The sequence below is a fragment of the Amphiprion ocellaris genome, chromosome 22 (assembly GCF_022539595.1).
Source record: "Amphiprion ocellaris isolate individual 3 ecotype Okinawa chromosome 22, ASM2253959v1, whole genome shotgun sequence".
Lineage (NCBI taxonomy): Eukaryota > Metazoa > Chordata > Actinopteri > Pomacentridae > Amphiprion > Amphiprion ocellaris.
The window spans coordinates 15,696,952-15,718,809 of record NC_072787.1 but is presented as its reverse complement, the minus strand read 5'-3'; the positions used below and the strand labels follow the sequence as shown (position 1 = coordinate 15,718,809).

Genomic DNA, 21,858 nt, shown 5'->3' with positions numbered 1-21,858 from the left:
ATGATAGTGATACCTGCTTCCAGATAATCGTCTGCCAAGCTCCGCTCCGCAGCACTGAGAGACAAGGACAACACGGCCGTCAGTCAGCCTATAGAGCAGCTCTCATACAGTATTCATAGCGACTAAACTTTTGTCTGCGGCAGTTTCGCCTGCACTATAATGAGTGACACACAACAGCCATTCATCCAGCCGTGAAAGGAAAACAAAGCCCTCGCAAATAGACGCAAGCGAACCCATGGAAAACCTCACAGACACTCGATGCACTTTGACAAGCGCACACACATCCATAGACACACACACACACACACACACACACACACACACACACACACACACACACACAAACGATACCTGTTGTCTTCTTCTTGTTGACAGTGTTGTCTGCTTTATGCCTTTTCTGTAATAAGCATAGATGAAGATTTATCAGTTTGTAAAGAGCCCATATCGTGCACGTGTACAGATTCATGACTGTATTTTTTAGGTTTTATTACAACATGTTTTCATGCTTTAATGTCCAAAAACAAGCTGTTTTTTTTTCTCATACTGTACTTGCTGCAGCACCTCTGTCTGAAATGCTCCGTTTTAGTTCCTGTCTCTTTAAGGCTTCGGTCTGCTCTGATTGGTCAGCCGGCTTAACAAGGTAAAGTTGGTTATGTACTGTAACACCACATCTGTGAATAAATAGATGCAGCCATCCTAGAAGCATCTGTAGCGAGGAAATAATGGCGGACTGCAAGGAAGCTGCCCATTCTTTGTTTGGGGGTAAGGCTGTCACTAAAGACAATTAATCTATCAACGATTTTATTAATCAGTTGCTTTATATGAAAGATTATTTTTCCTCTAAAAAAAGGAAAATGACCATTTCATTTCATCTATTTTTTTTTTTTTTGACAAATTGTATGTTGCTGCATAATACAGCAGCACATTACGAAATGGAGACAAAGTTTTCCACACAAAAATGAAAAACTGTTAAACTGGAGACTCCGACATTACAAAAATAACAAAACAATTGGGCTCATTATTTAAATAAGTGGCACCACTCCAAAAGAAACCCAACTTTCTGTAGATTAAAGCAAAGTCTAAGATCGTAACGTAGAGTGCAGGTGACCAATGACCGGAGTCAAAAACAACTGACATCCTAATGCAACAACAATGCAGTGATGCCGAAATAAAACATTCATAATAATGATTTGAAGTAAATAAAAACAACATGATGGTAAAAAAGAATATTGATGACGCCGCATTTTCACCATCAACATAACAACATCAATTATTTTGACTAATTGCAGCAGCGGTTTTAAGACATGCCAAACTCGTTACCGAGGCAGGTGTTCTACAAATGTGTTACACAATGATGTAAATAATTAATGGAAGAAAAGCCTGGCCTGCAAACAAGGCATTTCAGGCTAGTAAGGTGCAGAGTTTGAAGATCTTTTACATGCACTAAAATCTCTCATGCACCCAAAAAGCCTCACATGGACTCTTTAAGATAACAACAGGATGTCTCTCTCAAACTTAAAATCTTTCTCAATGAGTGAAAATCTAACCCCAACCCAACCTAACTTCAGACAATGTTGCAAAGGGCCACTGTGGTACTCACATAGTCCTCTATGATCTCTTTGATCCCGGCCACCGTGAGGATGAAGATGAGGGGGACCAGTGTGGTGTAGCGACCGGTCGGTGATACATCAGGGATTTGCTGATCGGAGACAGGAGACACAATACTCAGAAATCACTGCTGACAGGGCGGGTTGAGTGGCTTAAAGCATCTATAATGGGCCATCACTGGGATGGTCATCCCAGTGATGGCGCAGATAAATCAGTTGTTTATGCATTAGGCTGCTGCATGGGAATAAATTGTTTAGTTTGCACACTGGAGGAAAGAGCTGTAGAGGTGGGGGCTGTTCTCTACATCCCAGTGTCCCTGTATTTCAAATCACACAAAGAAGAAATCTTGATGAAAAAAGGCAAAATAAGCTTTCCCTTTTTTCCGACAATCCATGAAAAATCCTGTCATCAACCAGTCAGGTGACGATTACAGCAGGGATTTTGAAGTTTTTTACTAAAAATCAAGTTTCTTCTTCAGTTTGTATTTTTCAAGTTTAGAAAGCTGCCAGACTATACATGTTGTGAGGGAAATTTATGATAAACATGTACTGAATTATAAATGCTGCCATATGCTTGTAAAGTAAGCCATTTGTACAACATTTATCATTGATATTTACATGAATATTTATTAGTTTTATTCTATTCCCTCTGGGTTTCTGAGAATATTTACCTAAAGTTAACTTGTGTCATCTAGACAGCTACTCCCAAAATCCATAATACAGTAATTCAGAAACCTGTGCAATTTAGGGATGAACAATTATTCAAAATATTACTGGAATCGCAATGTGGACAAGTGTATTATCGCAGGAGCTGCAATTTTTGGGGGAAAAGTCTCCAGACATGTGGGAACATGTTTGGTACAGAAGGCAGCAAGAAAACACATCACTATTTTAAAAATTAGGCGGCAAAAAAATGCAAAAATTCCCACTAAAAATCGCTCCTCTTATCGCAATCTGCACATCGTTCACCTCCGTTTCAAAAAAACCCTGGAATATTTCACATCAGCCTTTGCAGGATGCATCATTTAAAGCCTGTGTAGGTCTGAGAATCCAAGTGAAACCAAACAAACAGCAGTCTGAGCCAAGAGCGCTGGCAGCTGTTGTTGTGCGTGGGGTTTACCTGCATGAGTGCGATGAACAGGAAGAAGGCATTGGCAGCCCGTCTGATCTGCTCATACAGGAACCGGGGCAGGAACGTGAGAACCCCATACTTGGTGGTGCTGCAGAAACAGACAGGCAGAGAAGAGACTTTACACTTTGTTTACGTTCGGACAGATGGAGGACGGATCCATTAGCAAAAGTAGGATTTCATGCATAAATTGCGCGCTAATGATTTTAACCCTGACAGGCTGAATAACAAAGAGCCCCATTTGGTTATATTGCTGCACTTGGAAATCTATTAGAAACACTCGATTGTGCTCAGAGAGGGCAAACAGAGCCATTATGGGCTGCACACACATCACACCTATAAATAGAGTGGGATGTTTAATCCAACTGTACAAATTTAGACCCAAAAGCCCAAAAAATAGGTGCAAGAAACCTTGGCAACCTCAACCTGTCAGTCAGTGGCATCGATCAGACAGCTGCATTGATCAGCCTTGTTATAGCCACGAGCTACAGTAAGAGCTTTTAGAGAAGCTAAAAATAAAAAGTCAACCTTCAAGTCAAGGCCTGCCTTTTTTTCCCTTTTCCTGTGTTGCCTGAGTAGAGGGTAAGGGCTCCTGCAAGGGCTTGTGTTTAATGGACAGTGCACGTTTGTGTGCATGAGTGAACAGAGTGCATGCAAAGGAATCACAATTCACAATCTCCTAGGAGATAAACCCATAACTGCTTTACTCCGTCCATCTTACTCACACATACGAGAAGCACAAAGAGCAGGACATTACACAAAAAAGAAAGAAGCAACAGCTGTTAGTGCGTTGCACAGACACCCAGTATCCTGACCCTGATGCTCTGGATACCCCACGGTTAGTGATACTACACCTATGATGCAACAGATAAAGTTCCTTTAATCTAATTAAAGACAAGTGATACCAGATTCCGACACACATTTCCAACTAGAACAAGAAAAAAAAAAGTCCAAAACATCTGGTTGTGTTATTTTTCATAGTATAGATGTCCAGCTTGCTTAGCAGCTGTTAGCTGCAGGGATGAAGCTCTCCTGCCGCTGTGTGGCTTTGTCGTGTTTTTATAAAAAACAGAACATCTTCTTCATACATTAAATGCCAAAACAATAAAACACTGACTTAAAGTCAGAGAGGACTCGTTCTCTAAGTGGAAGAGAACAGGCAGGTGTGTTTTTCTCAGAATAGGATGAGCCTGTTACTTTGCATTTAATGCTCCTGCTGTATAAAAACACGCCTACATTAAAATATCAAAGTGGAGGGTCTGGGAGATGGAGAAGAGGTGAGCTGAGTATACAGATAAAAGCTACAAGGCTTTAATCTCAAGAAAATCAATAAAGCTATTGAACCTTTAAAACACAAACTAAAGCGTTACAGGAATACAGGGACATCAGAGGGCGGGTCTCTGGAGCCAGCGAGCTCCTGGATCTCCAATCAGGAGGCAGCAGGTTGCAGAACAAGACATGCGAGCCAATGGGACAAGCCACGGAGCACCCGCCTTAATCTGATCTGAAGAGTTGGAATTGACTTTTAACAGTGAAACTGAATCTGCTGACAATAATGGCAAGAAGACAGAATGGTAACAACAAGCTGACAGAACAGGAGCCCAGTGGTCCCAGTGGCGCCGAGCACAGTTAAATAAAAACAGGGACAACATTAGGTAAAGACAAGGAGACAAATTACAGTGGCGCCTGTCTGAATCCAACTTTAATACTATTCGACTCAGTATACGCCGATGACAGCTGGGATGACGTTTAAAAACAGAGATTCTTCTCTGTTTGACCCCGTCCACGACCCTGCCTGGGACAGATTATTACACACAGTCAGGAAATCCACACAGACACATATTTGACACAAGCGTTCTCCAAGATTCCACTTCTTCTGAGCTGTTCAATCCAGTGAAGGTCATAGCTGAAAGAATCGCACTTTACAGCCTCTGACTGAGTCCTGAAGAATCAGATCAGACAGCTTCTATCGTCAGTGAAACCCAGCGACAAGTCGTGCCACAATGATTCCTCGAAATGTCTCAAAGCGAACACACCTTTGAGCTTATAAACAGCTCAGGTGCCGTTTATAATTTATGCAAACACATGTAAGTGTAATTACTTCACTTTCATGGGCAGCTTTAAATATTCGTGATAATGTATTGATTAAGCAACACTGTCATGTCACGTCGAACGCTTGAATCTCTCTCTATAGCCTCCACCATTTGCAGAGCTGCAAACAATCACCTAATAGGTGAGTTATTAAGGCGTCTTATCAATGGATTTTCAACTTTAAAGCTGCAGTTTTAGTAGTAAAACAACATTTTTTCTTTGAGCGACTGCAATTTCAACAAAACTAACAACAACGGTGTTTAAGAGGGAAAGAAATCTCAGTGGTCCAAAGTCTATTTTTTACTCAGTTTGGTAGAAAAACATACAAACAGGCTGGAAGAGACCGTCCTTCAACCCGATAATGTGGGTGTATCGCCCCTGTGAGTAAACATACATTCAATGCTGGTGTGTCCTTTGGCAAGACAACAAATAGTTCAAACTGTTTAGGTGAGGAAATCAGGTTGGCTCAGTCAGAGAAATTTTACTTTGAGAGCCTTATATTTGAGTTTTAATTTCCTTTAAAGTGTTTTTCTCATTTTAAATGATACATTTTAGCTTTTCTAATGTTGTTTTAGTTTTTTATAGACAATATTGTGCTTTAAAATGGGATGAATTCATGACTTGCGAGAGACAGATTCAGATTTTTTTTCTCAGTTTCTCTGTATATTCGAGAAAGATGTTTCTCTCTCACCTTTGTATTCGTTACATATATTGTTACTTCCAAACTGCAGGTTTCAGGAGAAAAAAGCAGTTTCTTACAATATAGGTCTATTCAAGATGGGTTTTACACACGATATTGTATTGAGTTGTGGAGCACTTTTGAATTTTAAAAAGTGCTCTATAAATGAATATATATATATTATTACAATAAAGATAATAAAATGTTGATTATTGCCTCCAAAATGCAAGCTGCAGGAGAAAAAAAAGTAGTTTCTTATATTATAGGTCTGCTCAAACGGGGCATGAATAATTACATAAAGAGAAAATCGTCGAAAAATAAGCAGAAAACACAAGAAAGTACTTCTATCATAACTCTGGCGCCACTGGTTTGATGTGCACTTTAACTGAGTTGCATTTTCTCTGCTGGCTGCTCATCAGGGCTCAGTGTAAAACCAAATCAGATCATAGTGTAAATCAGTGCATGCACGGCCAAGCAGCGGCACCTACCTGACGTGGTTGTCGCAGAACTTGGTGCTCTGTGGCCGGTTGAGCAGCACCGTCCGCGCCGTGGCGTCTACGGGATCCGCCTGGGAAGTGGTCCCGGACATCTCATCATCTGCCTTGCGGTAACCGGCGGACGAGCAAGCGGGTCCTGCACCGTTGGATTGATGGGAGAGAGGCGAGGCTGAGTGAGTGCGAGTGGGAGACAGAGGCAGAGAGAGAGAGAGAGAGAGACAGGGGGGAGATGGAGAGAGAGAGGGAGGGGAGACAGAGACATAGACGGGAGACGTGGTTTACAGTTCAAAAGGTCCAGTTCGTACTAGAGGATACTGTACGCTGATGTGAGCGGGTTGGGTCGGTTCAGTGACGTTAGTGACTCCCCCCCCCCGCCGCCACCCTGCTCTTCAATGCACACACGCGCGACGCCCACGGGACCCCCCGCGTAATAATGGATGTGCTGAGGGATGCACAATGGCGAACAAACACACCGGCTCCGTCTGTTTTATCAGCACTTGTTCATACGCAGCCCCGCACAGAAGAGAGCATATTAGGATACAAAAGTGACCGAAGAGGACGCCTCTCCTCCCGCAGACCCCCCTCCTGAATCCCCGCCCGCCCCGGCTGGCTTTGTCGTCTCCAACCATTTTAACGCGTCGTGATCTGCGCCTCCTTCTTTCACCCCCAACCCCGCAATGAGGAGCTCCTGCAGCCGGACACTTTCCACCGGCAAAACCCCGGCGCTGAAACGCAAACAGGTATCGGACGCCACAGTTTACTCAGCTGCTACAACAAACCGCGGACCTGGGCGAGGACGGATGCAGCGGCGGCGCGTCCGAGCCTCCTCTCTCCTCCTTCGGCTTCGGTAAAGAGGAAGCTCCCGGCCCCGGTGGAAGATACTGGCCCGGTGAGCTCCGCCGCCGTGTCATCTGGACACCTGCCGCCTCGGGAAGCCTTTATCCGGACGCGTTTGGGACGATCTCCTGCCTCCCAGCTGCTCACCAGCTCAGACAACGAGGGGAACCATATGGAGCTCCTTCAGCGCTGCGGAGAGGCAAAGCCGGGGCTCCGCTTTTAAAGGGCCAGAAGCCTGATATCGCCTCAGGTTCTTGTGGTCACAGGCACAGATGGGTCAAATGACATCCGTGAGGCAGGAGCCATGCCATCAGGAGATCACTTTAAAGCTCCTCCAACTGTGATGCGTCTGCAGCAGCATTTCCTACAGGTTTCTGCACTTTATCATTAACTTGCATTCAGATCCATGTGTCATATTGCATCTATCTGTTAAACCACAGGTAGGCACTCTCCAAATCATGTCATTTTCTTCTAATACAGTCCCCAAAAGCCCTTTAAGTGTCAGCTGTAAATATGCAATGAGACCCTGAACGCATCACTCCTCCCGAGAGTTATTATGGGATCATGTTTGGGGTATCATTTCAAGAGATGTGTGCCCCGTGTCTCTGTCTGCGGGTGAGTCTCTAAGTGAAAACAACAGCAGGCTAATTGCATAAATAATTTAAAAAAGAATAAGCACTGGCAGGGTTCCGCAGATTGAATTTCCACAGTCCTGAAACTCTATTTCTGCGGCGCTACAATCCTTCTATAGATGGCTTATTCTCTCCCCTCATCAATAACCAAAATTGGGTTAACATTGATATATTTCCACTCAAGCACGTTGTTCTGAAGAAATTGTAAAATTACCCAGAAGTAAGCCAGACAGGCTCGGATCATCCCTGCTGGCACATCAGGCGTTTTTCCATTTTAGGAGACATTAAGTCGTGCGTGCTTACAGGAAACAGCTACTGAGGAGCTATTTCTTTAGTTTTTGCATTTATCCTTCATGGTCTCTTTACTTTCACCTCTGCAAAAGAAGCCTGCATGACATCCTCAGACCTTTGTGAAGTGCTCTTCCATACCAGCCCCACAAAGTGTCTGCACAAAGGCACAGAGCACGGGTCAAAGTCTATGAGGGCAAACTGATAATGAACAGCCTATCTCCCACCTCTGTATCCCAGGCTATCACCTCCGCTCCATGCAGAGCTATAAGTCGCAATCACAGCTCAGCAGTCCTCGCTGCAAATGGCAATCAAGATAGAGAAGGAAATGATGAAGGAAGATGCAAGGTCAAAGGTAGTGAAGGGCAATGTATGCTAACTATCTTGTCATCTTCTCCTCTGTCACCTCTCTAATCATACTTATCTCTCCTTGTTGTTCATTTCTCTGCTTGTAGAAATACTTTCCCTGCCATGCCTTTACTTTTTAACCCCCTTAGATTCTACCTTTCCCAAGAAGATCAATAACAGCTTTCTCAGCAGCCCACTTCGGCTCTAATTCATTTCTGGGGAGATCAATGCCTCGGTTACTCATCTCTGATGGAGCAGGAGCGCAGTCACCTCCGTAACTCATTACTGATGCACCACTGATGAGTCAGCAGCTAAAAAAACCCCAGCAGAGCACAGCCAGGTCAATTACACATGAAGCACCCGAGATAGCCGGACAGGTACCGCAGGTCTGATAACCTGCGGCCAGGACAGGTAAGACTAGACAGATCCGCTCTCAACAAACACTCTGATCTCATACTCTGCAGCAGCCAGCTACCCATTTGGTTGCTGAGTGTCCCCTTTCTAAAAACAAACAAAAAAAAAAAAAACAATCATATGCATAGCCAAACTTCCATCCATTAGGTAGAGATGCTTTATAGTCTTTTTACTGCTTCTCTATCATCAATACTTGTGTCATTAAACTAATTTACCACAGCAAAACAATACAGTCTGAAAACGCAAATGGTTAAATCCACCGTAAATGTTATGTAGAGATTTTACTTCTTCATAATATCTTATTAACATATGTGTTTTGGGCCAAACCCAAGCTGACCTGGCCTGGTGCCAAAATTTCACTGTTAAAAAGCAGACTACGCTGCTGAATAATGGATGGAAACAGGCTGCATAATTCATCCACTTTTTCCAGAATGGCAGAGCATATTTCACCGGACTCTGGCTTGGTGCTGCTCCCCGCCTTCAGTCAGGAGACGACTCATATGTCAGCCACCGTGACGGGGGTCTTCCTCAGCGTTTGTCTCAGATTGTGTGTTAAGCGGCACAAATGTAGCTTCTGTGCTGATTACCCATGTAATTCAATCACGCCTAATAGAGACACACTATCCACCAAACATCCAGCCCAGACATGAAATGAGAATGAAAGGAAATAGCTACTTATCATAACAGCGACTATAGTGGAATAACTACAATTACCACCAGCTGATGAAGCACTCCCACCCCCACTAGCTCCACTTGGGACACATTCTGGCTGATTCCATTTTTATTATCTGAAAATCTGTCAGAGCAGTTTAGATATAATTGCACTTTGGTGGCTGAAATCAGAGTTGCTTTTTTCTCAGTGCCCCTGACGGCAAAGCCTCAGGTTGTAATCCTGTGACGGCCACAGGTCATGTCAAACCGTTCTTGAGCTAAACGCTAAGGCGCAACAACCCACTTGTTTTAATTCAATTAGAAAACGTCTCCCCCCCTACATGTCCATGTCTCAGGGTGGAGCATCCGGAAAGCATTACCAACAGAGCGTCGTCTGCCCCAACGTCCCATTGCTGTCCTGGTCTCCTAGGTGACGTGAAGGCCCTACTCGAAGGTCCCGGCTGACTCGGTCGCTATCATTCCCAGTGGGTCCATTTGCCACCATAGCGGAGAAAGGAAGTAAAGCAAGAAAGCCTCTTACAGGCCAAGTGAGCGAACACGATAATCCTCTCTTTGTCTGCTCTGCAACTTCACCTGCTGCTAATCCATAACCTGATAATCCTACAGGTGCGACTGCATCACGCACACATTATACTGCTGTATGCATATGCACGTATACACACACACACACACACACACACACACTGACACTGCATTATGGATACACACACACACAGACAGGTGAATGTACATCTTTTAATGCCAGAGAACATGAAAGGTCCCAGCATGCAGCAGCTGCCCGACGCTAGAACCAGCTAACAGTCATACATGCATGCAGCAGTGTTCATGTACATGCTCTGTTCAGGCATGCCATGTCCAGACATGCATGTGTTGTCTTCTGCACCATGCGTTCATATTCAAAGATCCCAGTGCACATCGATCTGTCTTCACCAGCATGGTCTGGTGTCACCGCTGTCTACGAGCACATGCAGTGAGAGGTGTAAGTCCTGTTCAGCATTCATGACTCCAGGCCCCGAGGAGCTACAGATTATTCAGGGTCCGCAGCACTAATAACATGTCTTAACCTTTTCAGCCAAGAACCAGACACACTCGTGTAAGTAGCTCGACTTTGTAGCTCTTGAGGGCCGGGGGTTGGGAGACGCCTGCTCCTAGCCGTTTGCACATGCACCTTTGGGGGACGCCGGACACAAACGGGGGGGGATCATCCAGTCTAATTCGAGCAAACTCACTTTTGTCAAACCTGTCTGTGAGGCGGGCACGCATGGTAGCGCCTTGGCCTTGGTCCTGCAGTTCAGAGGCCTCCTGCCTAATGGTGGTCAACACTAACTGCTCTGAGGCCGCGGCAGGAGAAAACAACACACACAAGACAACAAGTCAATATACACATACTGTACCGCACACAACACATCTAGGTGTCAGTAGCTGTGCTGTAAGTGTGTCTGCATGTGCCTTTCACTGGAAGCATCAACAGTGAGATGCCTGAATGTGAAAGATGAGAGTTTGAAGAGCTTCCTGCAGAAATGAACTTAATCAAAACCTTGCCCAGGAGTGCCCCCCTGTGGCCGCCTCTTAGAAACACCTTGCTTCTGCAATTTATTAGGCCTCTCTCTATCTCCCAAATGGCATCTTCAGTAGCTTGGCAGCCATGACGACCAGTCATTATCTTCCCACAACAGATGTATTGTTGACAGTTGGCTGAGCTGCATGACTCGCATAAACAACGCTGATACAAGATGTGGCCTTACATTTAAATACAAATCCTGTAGACTGTCCAATGCAATCTGCAAAAACTGGAGGACATGTCAATTACAGTTTGTTTTTGTGACAAAATACTTTTCTCAAGCATTTTGTGTCTTCTCCATCAGTATGTTTGCCAGTAGGTGCTATTAAAGGCAATATTTATGATCTTCTCACACACAAACAAATAAATTAATAACAGTTTGTGAATATGTTTGTTTATGTGTGACTAAATGTGACAGATTGTTTGCGGCACACGTCAGGACCAGGGATGTGGCAGCTCGCTAATTGGAGCAAAGAATCAAGAGCTCAGGTTCCAGGAGATTACAATAAAGACAACGTGAAGAACCCAGGAGGGAACACATGTACACTCTCACACCAGAGTAGCATTCCCTTCCCATGCTACGCTTTAAATATAGCAGCAGCAACACAATTTTTTAGACTCTGTGAAGCCAAAATAGCCTCCACTAGTGTGACGAGAAATCTCACATCAACCGGCCTGATATAAACAAGAAAAAAACAAACAGCGGCGACAGCAGCGTGACTCACTGTGAGGCCATCTGATTTTATATATTTAAATAGAAAAAATACAAACACGGCAAATGGATTAAAACGAGAGTCGAGTCTTAAAAAAATCATGTTGCCATCCTCTGAACTAGCCCAAACTGCTGCTTTTAACATTTGACCCTTTCTTCTGGCAAAAAAAAATGTGTCATGTCAAAAGACCCTGTTGTGTTTGTGTGTGTGTGTGTGTGTGTGTGTGTGTGTGTGTGTGTGTGTGTGTGTGTGTGTGACAAATAAATATTTGGGAACCTCTGGCCTGAAGACAGCATGGCCCAGTTGGCGCTCATCTCTGCTCACAATTTGCCCTGCTTTCTATTTCTGGAAGCCGAAGAGGCATGCAGCCACACACAGAGACACACAACAGCAAAAGCAGCCTGACAATATGTGCCAGTCACTATTAAAAGCCACTGGATGACACAAACACATGCTCCTCTCTTCCAGGACAATCCAGTCCAATGTGTGTGGAATCATCCGATGCAGCCTCTTGTTTAAACATCCCCCATCTTCTCTTTTATTCTGAGATTTTTTCTGCTAGAATGAATAAATAAATAAAAACTGAGACAGTACAGTTTGTTTCAGTGGGGCCCCTGATCAGATCTCTTTCTGTGCAGAGTGCAGTGAGGTGACTCTGGGTGTGGGTGTCATTAAGGTGAGGTGAGATTCATTTCCAAGGAGCGTTTCTTAGACAGTCACGTGGTGGTTAAGTCCAAGGTAATAGGCTGTTCTTGGATTGATCTACAGGCGCACCGGGTTTTTTTTTTTTCGCGTGCAAAATAACTTACATGACTCCACTCAGTCAAAACATGGTGCCATCCGTGATTACAAGCTACAGTAACATGTTGCAACACAATTATATAATACCACAATGATGACACAGGACATACAACTCATTCCAGGAACAGTGATAAGGTCACACACTCATCCAGTCAAGAATTATTATGCTCTTATCTTTCCTGGCACAGCATTTCTGTTATATAAAAATTCAGGCACCTGCAGTCTTGCCCTTGTATTCCCAACCGGTGCCAACAAAAATGAGTAAGACTGGAGGATAAATACCGGTACAGCAAGTCACTCCATATGCATGCCGCAGTCCCGAACAATACGGATCCCCGTTATTATGCCAAGCACATAACAAATACGCACGATTCCATACAGGCCGCTGTGTCCACAATAATGACAGGCCCGGTAATGAGACGGGCACTGACAGGACACCAGTGTTAGCGGCGACTGAGCAAAGATTAAATAAGGTGTGATGTTTATTCTACAGCTTACCTCCCTCGCTGTGTATCTTCTTGCCTCTCCGGTTGAAATACATCTTGCTGGTGGTGATCGAGTGTCGGTGTGGCTGAGATGAGGAGGCCGGAGCGGCTTCATGCTCATGGCGCACCGACCGAGCGGAGGGACGCTGCTCCGGGCCCGGACTGCGGCCGCCGTGTCGTCTGCTGCTGCTGCTGGTCGGGGATCATTATTTGTCGGTTGGAGGTGATGTTATAGCGGAGGACAGCTCTCAGACAGCCACACAACGTACCGAGGGAAGGCTGCGCCAAATCCGCTTGCAGATTTCAAAATAAAGCACCTTAGGATAAAGACATCCCAGCGTACTTCACTTTGAAAGCACGTTAGACTATTAAATAGATTTAAATTTATTTTAGATAAACTTATCTTTTCTAGTTTGTTTAATGGGAATGTAAGTTTTGCTCATTTTTAGTTGACTGAGCTTTCAAAAAGACTGTTCCAAAGTCCAACTTGCAAAAATACACGTGTTTTGCAAAAATACATGCATTTTTGCAAATTAAAAACAAAACAAAACATGTATTTTTGCAAGTTAGAAGTCTGTTTGAATCTTTTGGGTGTGCCCTGTTCATTGCAGTTAATCTAATATGGATTTATTTATATATTTAAGTCACATATTATACACTGATGGAAATGATAAATGAAAATGTAAACAATTTTCAATCATATTTAAAGCGTAAATTCAAATGAATATAGAAATAATGGCTATCTATCTATCTATGTAAAATAATATTTTTTTATTTATTTAAATACAGTAAAACTGTATAATTTTATAGCCACACATTGCAAAAGAACAAATTGCTATTTGTGAAAATACACATTTTCAGTGTGGAGATTATATACAGTTTTGGCCTTTTTATTGTGGTTGTTAGTGGGATTTTTTGTTTGTTTTGTTTTGTGCAGTCCACAAGTAAATATTTTTCTTCTTTGATTTTAATAGATGTTAACTGTAATTTAACATAACAAAGAAAGTATTAAAAAAACAGTAAAATGAAGATGACTTTCCATTTTCCAATCCTTATTATACATATTTCTTTGCTGATTTAAACACATTGAAAAACAGTGTAATTTTACAGTCCAGTGTAAAAGAATAAATTACTGTTTGATTATTGATATGGACATTATTTACAAATTTGGCATAAATTTGCCAAATAAATCATTTTTCATTTTAAAAAAAGTCTTAGTTACAGCCTAGTACAGTGGAGTTATTTAGCTTTACGTTATTTAAAACTGCTGTAAATTAAATGTGTTTTGAGTGTGGAGTACATGTGGAAAGCAATCATAGTACAAAACAAGAAGCTTTCAACCTAGGCTTAGGAAACTCAGCAGGACAGTTTTAAAAAATACTAAATGTCAAATCAAAGTATGGTTGCTAGTTGCTGTCCTCCATTTAACAAGCGAGTAAAATGCAATCTTCAAAATGCTTATTAGCATACTCTTATTTTGAAGGGCAGCTCTGATGTTTCCGATCCTGTCCTTTGTGGCTTCACTTAATCACATAGTGTATGAAATCAAATACATACATACGCGGCTTTAGTTTGATCTAGGGAATGATAATGGATGCTTTTTAATCGATTATCAAAAAAATAACTGTCAGATTTGATGATTAAATAATATCAGTGGCGGCATTTCAGTACTCCGACAGTTAATTAATACCATTTTCTGCAGATTTATTGTCTGTAAACAACTTGGAGAAACACAAGAAAATGTAAGCAGTTTGATATCACACTTAGGTGTAGTGTAGATTGCAGACATATGGGATGGTGTAAACGATAAACAACGCTGGCTTGGTAGGGATAATTTAAAGCATTAAATTTACCACGTTGTAAACAGAATCTCAGCTCACAGGCGCCACTGGAACACTGATAGTGGACAATAGCTTCTATTATTGGAGGATATATTGTGATTACTGGATAATCAAATGCTCTCATATTCTGAAATAGTGCTTGATATATAACGATTTCAAGTGGTCATTGCAGTTTTGCTTCATGTTGAGTGTTTGATAGAACTTCTGTTTCAAGGCTTCAGATTAAACACTCAGAACTTCATCACGTCTCAATAATGTTGGTGGTGTTGCAAATCCTCTGTCATTGCTGCACTGAACGTGTCCCCCAGGTTATTCCCACTAGATTACAGCAGGTATTTTTCCTCATATGGACTGAATGAAGAATAGGAGAAGGCATGTCTACCTCAGTGAACCAGCGGATGAAGACACCATTAACGGCGAGGTGGTTGTTCTTCATGGTCTCTGTAGCTTCTCAGCCCACATCAGGTGTAGCTGTCCCTAAAAATCCAGAGCATGACTAGACAAAAAAAAGACATTCTAACAGTGAGAAAAGGATCTTTAAGAACGCTTTTATACCAATTTATACACTGCTGTCAACAAACTACAGTAAACTTAAATATGAGAGTGAGAGACTTGCCATGTCGTCATTTTATTACATAGTAACATATTCATCATAACTTTTATTTACTCTCATCACATTTTAACGTAACACATTTCATATTTCAAAGGTGGATTTCCATCTTATTAAATAGGACTAGAATAAATATTCACTTCTGAACTGTTTGCCCACAATCCTCTGCAAGGTGGACATTAGTCAAACAAAAGCTCTCTGAGAACCAGGTTTATGACTGGAACGTTCCTTCCCGCACACACATACGATTAAACCAGACATACTTAACCGCATTCTCACACATCCTTACACACTATACTGCATCCATCCTGCAGTTTTGCTTGTTAACTGCAGAGGTGTAGTAGCTCTTGTGTACTGTAACTGTTGATGTACAAAGTGACTCTGGTGGAAACACACTGACTAGGTGGTTCAGCTAAATAATCCACCGGTTCTACACTAGAAATGCAATATCTGTGCATGTTAATGTAAAAACAAACCATAAAGAAGATACAGGAATAACAGATTACCAACACTGGCTTATTCATGAGTTGCACTGAGATAGATTTCGACCACTGCACTGTGACAGACCCAATCAAGAAGAAATGTGTTAGTAGATTCTCATCAGGCTTTGGGAAAATTTGGAAGTCAGCGCTGAAGCAGGTGATACAAACATCATCAATGCTGCTGTACTAATCTCATGAATAAGGATTTCTGAGTTAAAATCAACTTTTCTGTTTTTTGTGTCCCAAATCTTTCCTTCCCACTACGTAAAGCAACTTCATGACACAGGTTGTGTCAGGCATATATCCGAAACAGAAACCGAGAGGAAACACTGATTTCAGAGTTAACAAGACTTTAACTGGAGATGATAATCAGGCATGATAATGTAAACAACAATTAACAGCAAAAGAAACAATACTGTCTTTTCTCTCCATATTGCACAACTCTAACAAGTCTCAATTCCTGATTATCACATGCCTTCTGCATGTCATTTGAATTGTGCTGCTTATATGGCTAATGTTAATGATGTCAAAGTAGCTGATTTTAACGGGTGACTTTAATGGATGAATTCTATATTGCAATTACATGGATTTTAAGGGCTTAAACAAATAATACTAGACGTACAGAATAAAACTTATCTCAAAATTAAATACATAGCTCATACACATCCCAATAAATCATACATTTCTTAACCAACTGTAAAGGGACACTTTAAAATTTATGCCATAGCTTTAAAATGGCGAATGTTAGAAAAAAAAAACTAAAGTCTTCCCGTTTCCATTCTAAACAGATGGCATATGAGGAGCGTCTTGCTTCAAAACCTTCAAAATACAAGCAGTGGTGAGTTATTTACAGTTTATACTGATTAAATCCAGTCTAGCAGTGAATTTTAAAGTCCAGTTGTGACAAAGAGACGTCACGTGTATCAGACATCAAAGAGTTAAAGTGAGACTATTCAGCAGCAGCTACAGGAGCTCCTTAAGCATTAATGCCATCTATTGACATTGGCCTCTGAAGCTTTATGGTAGAGACCAGTGAACTAGGTCACAGGAAGAAGAAAATAAAATGACTTGCAGAAAAAAATGAGTCTAAAAAAATAAAGTTTTGTTAATTCTTTGCATTTATAGTTTCTTTTTTTCCCACACGTTTGGTTCAACCTTCTTCAGCACAATGGATATTTTCAAAGAAATTAAATCATGAAAGCATTATGTACATGCAAAGCCAACTTGGATCTGCTCAGTTCAGCCAGCTAGGAGCATGACAGTTGTGTTTATGAGCAAATAGGTCAGTCATGATGCACTGCAAGTATAGGCTGCCTGCAGATGGGGCAGGTGTTGTTTTCAGAGAGCCAGCGGTCAATGCAATGAATGTGGAATTCATGGGAGCAGGGCAGGCGGCGCAGCTTGTTGCCTTGAGCATACTCATTGATGCAGACGCTACATGCACGACCCATCTCCCCCTCAAGGTTGGCCTGACCATAGGTACGTGTCGATAGATTGTCAATCTGCTCTTTGGTCAGGCCCCTAGGATGTTCGTCATCCTCCTCATCATTGAGCAGGAAGAAGTGTGCCAACCGCAGGATGGGTAGAGTACCATTTTCTACCAGGTTGTTGGTGTCTCTGCTGGTGGCTCGTCCATCTGTGGCACTCACTACTCCTCCTCCGAGTCTGGCCTGCCCACCCTGGTCCTCTTCACTTGCCACCAGCCCCACCCTCTCCTGAACCACCCCACCTGTACCAACCTGGCCAGGCGCGCTCTCATGTGTATGCAGACGACCAGCTGGACTGATATTACTATTTGTACCACTAGCATCTGTGTGGCTAGGTGCAACAGTTTCAGAATCAGCCTCTGTCTCCATGAGGGAGCTAAGCTCTCCAAATCCAGTCATGATCTGGCGCAAGATGGAGCGCAGGGCGGTTGAGTTGGGTTCCCCCAGACCAGTTTCACTGATGCGCCTTAGTGGAATCCGGATAGTGCTCACATAGGTGCGGATCCCAGCTCGCTCAGAGCGGGAAATGGTGCGTCTAAATCCACCACTGTCACTTTCAAACGTGACGGTATTTTCAGCCACCCGGGCACGAGATCTTGTTCTGCTAGCAATGCTGTCCCGATCACGGTTTTCACCAGGCCGAATCCTTCTAACCTGAAGGTCCAACATGATAGTTGGATGCCGCCGCACTGCTGAACTTCCTGCTCCTATTACATGTGATTCACTCTCACGTTCTCCTGCCTCCGCAGCTGGCTCCGTCAGAACAACTGGTTCTGACACAGCCTCGCCAGTCTCCACTGACACAGAGGTTGTGCCACTGCCTGGTTCAACAGTATGGACTGTAGAGCCACTGACGCCACTGCTGGATGGCGAAGTGGTACTGACAACAGGTATTCTGTGCAAAGGGGAACGACTTCGCCTTGACACACGAGACGAAACCCCATTCCCTGCTGCAGCCCTGCGTGCACGGCCACGCGATCGAGTCCTACTGCCACGCGATTCATGTCCCACTGCTGGGTCCTGTGACCCAGACTGGGGTGACACCCGGGGACAGTCTATAGAAGCAGACACATCATCACGCCCCTGGTCTTCTTCTACATTCAGGACTTGATGTTGTAAAGATGTTGCTTGATCCAGAGGAGGGTTGGAAACAGTGGGAGGTGGTGCTAAAGAGTGCAAAGTGGCCCCTCTCCTCTGAGCAGTGGTCGGGGTGGCCACTGGTGGAGGAAGTGCAGGGGGGCTCATAGAAAGTGTAGTAGTGCTGCTGCGTGTACGCCGTGTCTGCATCCTCCTGCTGATGGTTGGGCGGGTGGAGGGATACGGGGCTGGCCTTGGTGTGGCTGAAGGGCGAGAGCTAGAGAAGGTGGAAGCAGTGCGTATCGAAGGTGAATTTGAGTTTGGGGCAGTCACTGGCAGCTCTGCAGTGTCCACAGTGTCACTATGCTCCCCTGGTTCCGGCTGATCATGGTTGATGTTGATCTCCAGGCTAAAACGGAACTCTCCACTATTAGGGTTGGTCCGACTCACAGCACGCCAAGTCTGATTGCCACTCTGCCCACTGCGAGTAGCATTACCAGTGCGTCTGAAAGTGTTCAGCCACTCCAGTAGTGAGTCACCATTAGAAGCTTCTGCTCCAGGCTCCGTGCCTCCTGTTAAAAAACAAACACGGGTAAGATTAAGTAAGCTAACAAGCTTTCACCACAAAATCTATTCTCTTCATACGAAAACAGAAACATAGCAGTTTTCTAGTCTTCACTTTTAGCAATGACAGTTAAAGCCAAGACATTTCAGATGTGACTCAAATCAAGCACTTTCACAGCATCTCCAGGCTAAAATAATAGTGGGTTGCACTGTTTAAACCATGTCAATGCCCAGCTTGCCAAACTAAAATAAAACATTCATCATTATATGTACTACATAATATATGTAAAATGTTTCGTAAGCAGTAAATTATTATCAGTAAGTGCTTGGTTCTCATAATTTTTACTGTCAAGTCTCAGAAGATTATTCAGTGTTTTTCTGTAGCTTTTTTGGGGGGGGCATCATCATTATTCAACAGTGACTTGACCAAAATCATATGACATCATGATAAGTAAAAACCAGATTTGGAAAGATCAGATGGAGACAAGACCCCTTTCCCTTTATCCTACCTGGCACACGCCTCCCTCCAGCCCCTCTCTCCTCTCCTTCACTGCTACTGCTCTGTTGCTCTCCGGATTCAGCAGTCTGCAAGCGCTGTTCAGTACGGGGCTGAGATGACACACGCTCTTTTGCGCCATCCAGACGCTGCCGAAGCTCCTCTGCAGTCACCTCTCCTGTGAAATATATGGACATACAGGCTCTTATGTGCTGTCAACATCAGCGGGTTAAAAACAACAATCCTTTCTCCTATATCCTGAGAGATTTTGAGACTATGACATAAAGTCTATTTTTTAAACTTAAAATATGTGTGAATAAGGCTATATTCACAATCCCAATCAGTGTTTAAACATTGCGTGGCTCTCCTCACCCGGGGTGCCCAGCAGGTTGCTGTCTCTCATTAAGCGGTACTCCTCTTCACTCAGTTCATTAATGAAGTGATAGTATGCCTCCTCCCGTCGAAGACGCTCTGCCTGCCTCCGCCGTTCGTCTCCCCCACCAGGAGGGTCCATCACCGTGAAAAGTGCTGTCAGACAGATGAGTGAGGGTGTCAGTCACGGATGAGGTGTCATCTAAAGCTGGCAACTACAGCTGTACACAAGTGGACATGCTCATTTGTCCTTATAATAGGCAGTACAAGAGTAAGAAATGCAACAGCTAATGTCTATTTGTTTCTATTCTGCACAGATAAGGAACAAACGTTCTGCTCGACTAAAGATGTTTGATCAACGTTGCCTTTCACAGACTAATCTATCCAAGGGCGACAGTTAAATCAACGACATCCATTTTCTATCCAAATACTCCACCAGCAAGACACTGGCTAAGGCTACGGTAATCTTGCTAACGTTTAGCCCCAAGGCTAGCGGCGGGAATTCATCTAATTTACCGTATAAACAAATGCTTGATTAATTCACAGAAAGTGACAGCCAAGAAGCATCATAAAAACATCATAGTCTTCATGTTAGCCAATACTAGCCAAGTAACAACAGAATCTACGGAAGGCCATGTTGAAGGCAGGGGAATAAAGCAGCGAAACTGGCGTTGTCATCCTGGTTAACCACCAATCAACGGCCTAGTCTCCCTGACTGACACGCCAGGCGTCCAATCACAGCTGCAAAGAGGCGGGACATGATAAACTAAACGGAGGTTTCCTCCATGTAAACGCAGGGCGAAGAAGGAAAGACAAAGAATCTCGTCAGCACAATTAAAGAATTACATAAACGAGATGTTACCTCTCAGGAACCATTAACTGCATCACCGCCCAAACACCACAGTCAGTTTTGTAGACATTTCAACAAAGCCAAGTGTCATTTTGAATGCGCAATGCTTCAGTTGCTAACTGAACGCTAGCATGTTAGCACAACCAGCGTTAGCGAATGGCAATCTGTCGACAGCAGTTAGCTCTGATAGCTGAGCCGCCAGCGAGCTGCAAGGCTGAATAACTCAGCGTACATTAATATGACAGACAAATCTATGAAGCAGACGATGTACGTGAAACTTAACGCTTAACCCTAGCAGACTTTGATAACACACCACAGTGACAGTTAAAGGAATTTAGTACCTGACAAAGCAGCTGTAATATGGACGTTTCGCTCTGCTCTTCCTTCTCTCTCAAACCAAGATGGGACCAGTGGTGCCACACTACGCTGTCCGTCAAAACAACCTGCATGGCTACGTTAGTTCCTAGGTGACACCACATCCACAAAACAGCTCAAGGTTTGCAGGAATGCACATCAGAAAAATAATTCAAGTAACTCCTTCCGTTTTTATATAACTGTTACATCTCAAAGGAAATGGTGCAGTTTTTATCTCCTGCACTTTTATGCTGACACAGTGGAGAGAAGACCACTTACAATCTACGTTTGTCTTCATGCAATGCCTTGAATAATTTAGGCACTGTTAAAAGAGCTTTCTGAATGAGTAAACACTTAATTTATCACTTTTAACATCTAAGCACTTTACCACTCAAATTGATGAGCTTATGTCCAAAACACAGTCCTGAAACAGACTTTCAACAAGTTAATATATATAAGACTAAAATCCTGGTTGTTGGTCCAGACCATATTTCTAGCAATATCATCGAGCATATTGGACCACTATAATTTAACATAAACCACTTAGCCTGAAACCTGTGAGTATATCTTAAATCAGAACCTCAATTCTGGTTCAGTACTGCCATCTACATCTTGGAAATACTGCCAAAGTCAAACCTATGATCCCCGAAAACATTGTGAAAAGACTTATGTGCATCCTCATTTTCTATTGCCTCAACTCCTGCAGTTCACTATTCACTTGCACAAATGATGCAACAACAGCCTGTTTACAACTAATTCAAAACTCAGCAGTTAAACTACTCATAAACACTCAATGCAAGTTAATAAATAGTCGTAATGAAGTGCACTGCAATCCCCAAAAATAGATATATGATACAATTTCCTGATCATTCTTTTGCTATCTGTGTTTTGTTGTGTTTAGTTTTATTGTACACACTTGTTTAAAGCATTTAAATGTTTTCAATATTATTGATTATTCCCTGTGAAGGTTG

The 21,858-nt window shown here is 43.1% G+C and overlaps 2 protein-coding genes across 9 annotated transcripts in view; both read right to left on the bottom strand.

The window, feature by feature from the left end:
• The window catches only part of atp8a2 (ATPase phospholipid transporting 8A2), a 55,732-nt gene extending 42,704 nt beyond the window's left edge, over positions 1–13,028 (bottom strand). For 2 of the 8 annotated variants that reach the window (XM_035949133.2, XM_035949234.2), the window contains exons 1-7: positions 12,768–13,027; positions 10,424–10,525; positions 5,995–6,172; positions 2,728–2,827; positions 1,601–1,699; positions 352–397; positions 14–54 (exon numbers count right to left, since the gene is read on the bottom strand). In XM_035949133.2, the coding sequence (XP_035805026.2) occupies positions 14–54; positions 352–397; positions 1,601–1,699; positions 2,728–2,827; positions 5,995–6,172; positions 10,424–10,525; positions 12,768–12,810 (609 nt within the window). In that variant the 5' untranslated portion in view covers positions 12,811–13,027. Of the gene's footprint in view, positions 1–13; positions 55–351; positions 398–1,600; positions 1,700–2,727; positions 2,828–5,994; positions 6,173–6,789; positions 6,946–9,553; positions 9,600–10,423; positions 10,526–12,767 lie in introns of those variants that run through there. The other 6 variants (XR_004847517.2, XM_035949195.2, XM_023273613.3 and 3 more) reach the window with 6 other exon arrangements.
• A 2,179-nt stretch (positions 13,029–15,207) lies between these two features.
• Positions 15,208–21,014, bottom strand: rnf6 (ring finger protein (C3H2C3 type) 6). Its single transcript, XM_023273491.3, has 4 exons — positions 20,875–21,014; positions 19,684–19,839; positions 19,325–19,489; positions 15,208–18,823 (listed from the first exon to the last, which is right to left on the bottom strand). Exons 2-4 carry the CDS (start codon positions 19,823–19,825, stop codon positions 16,971–16,973), a joined length of 2,160 nt encoding a protein of 719 aa, XP_023129259.2. The 5' UTR covers positions 19,826–19,839; positions 20,875–21,014; the 3' UTR covers positions 15,208–16,970.
• Positions 21,015–21,858: the final 844 nt, after the last annotated feature.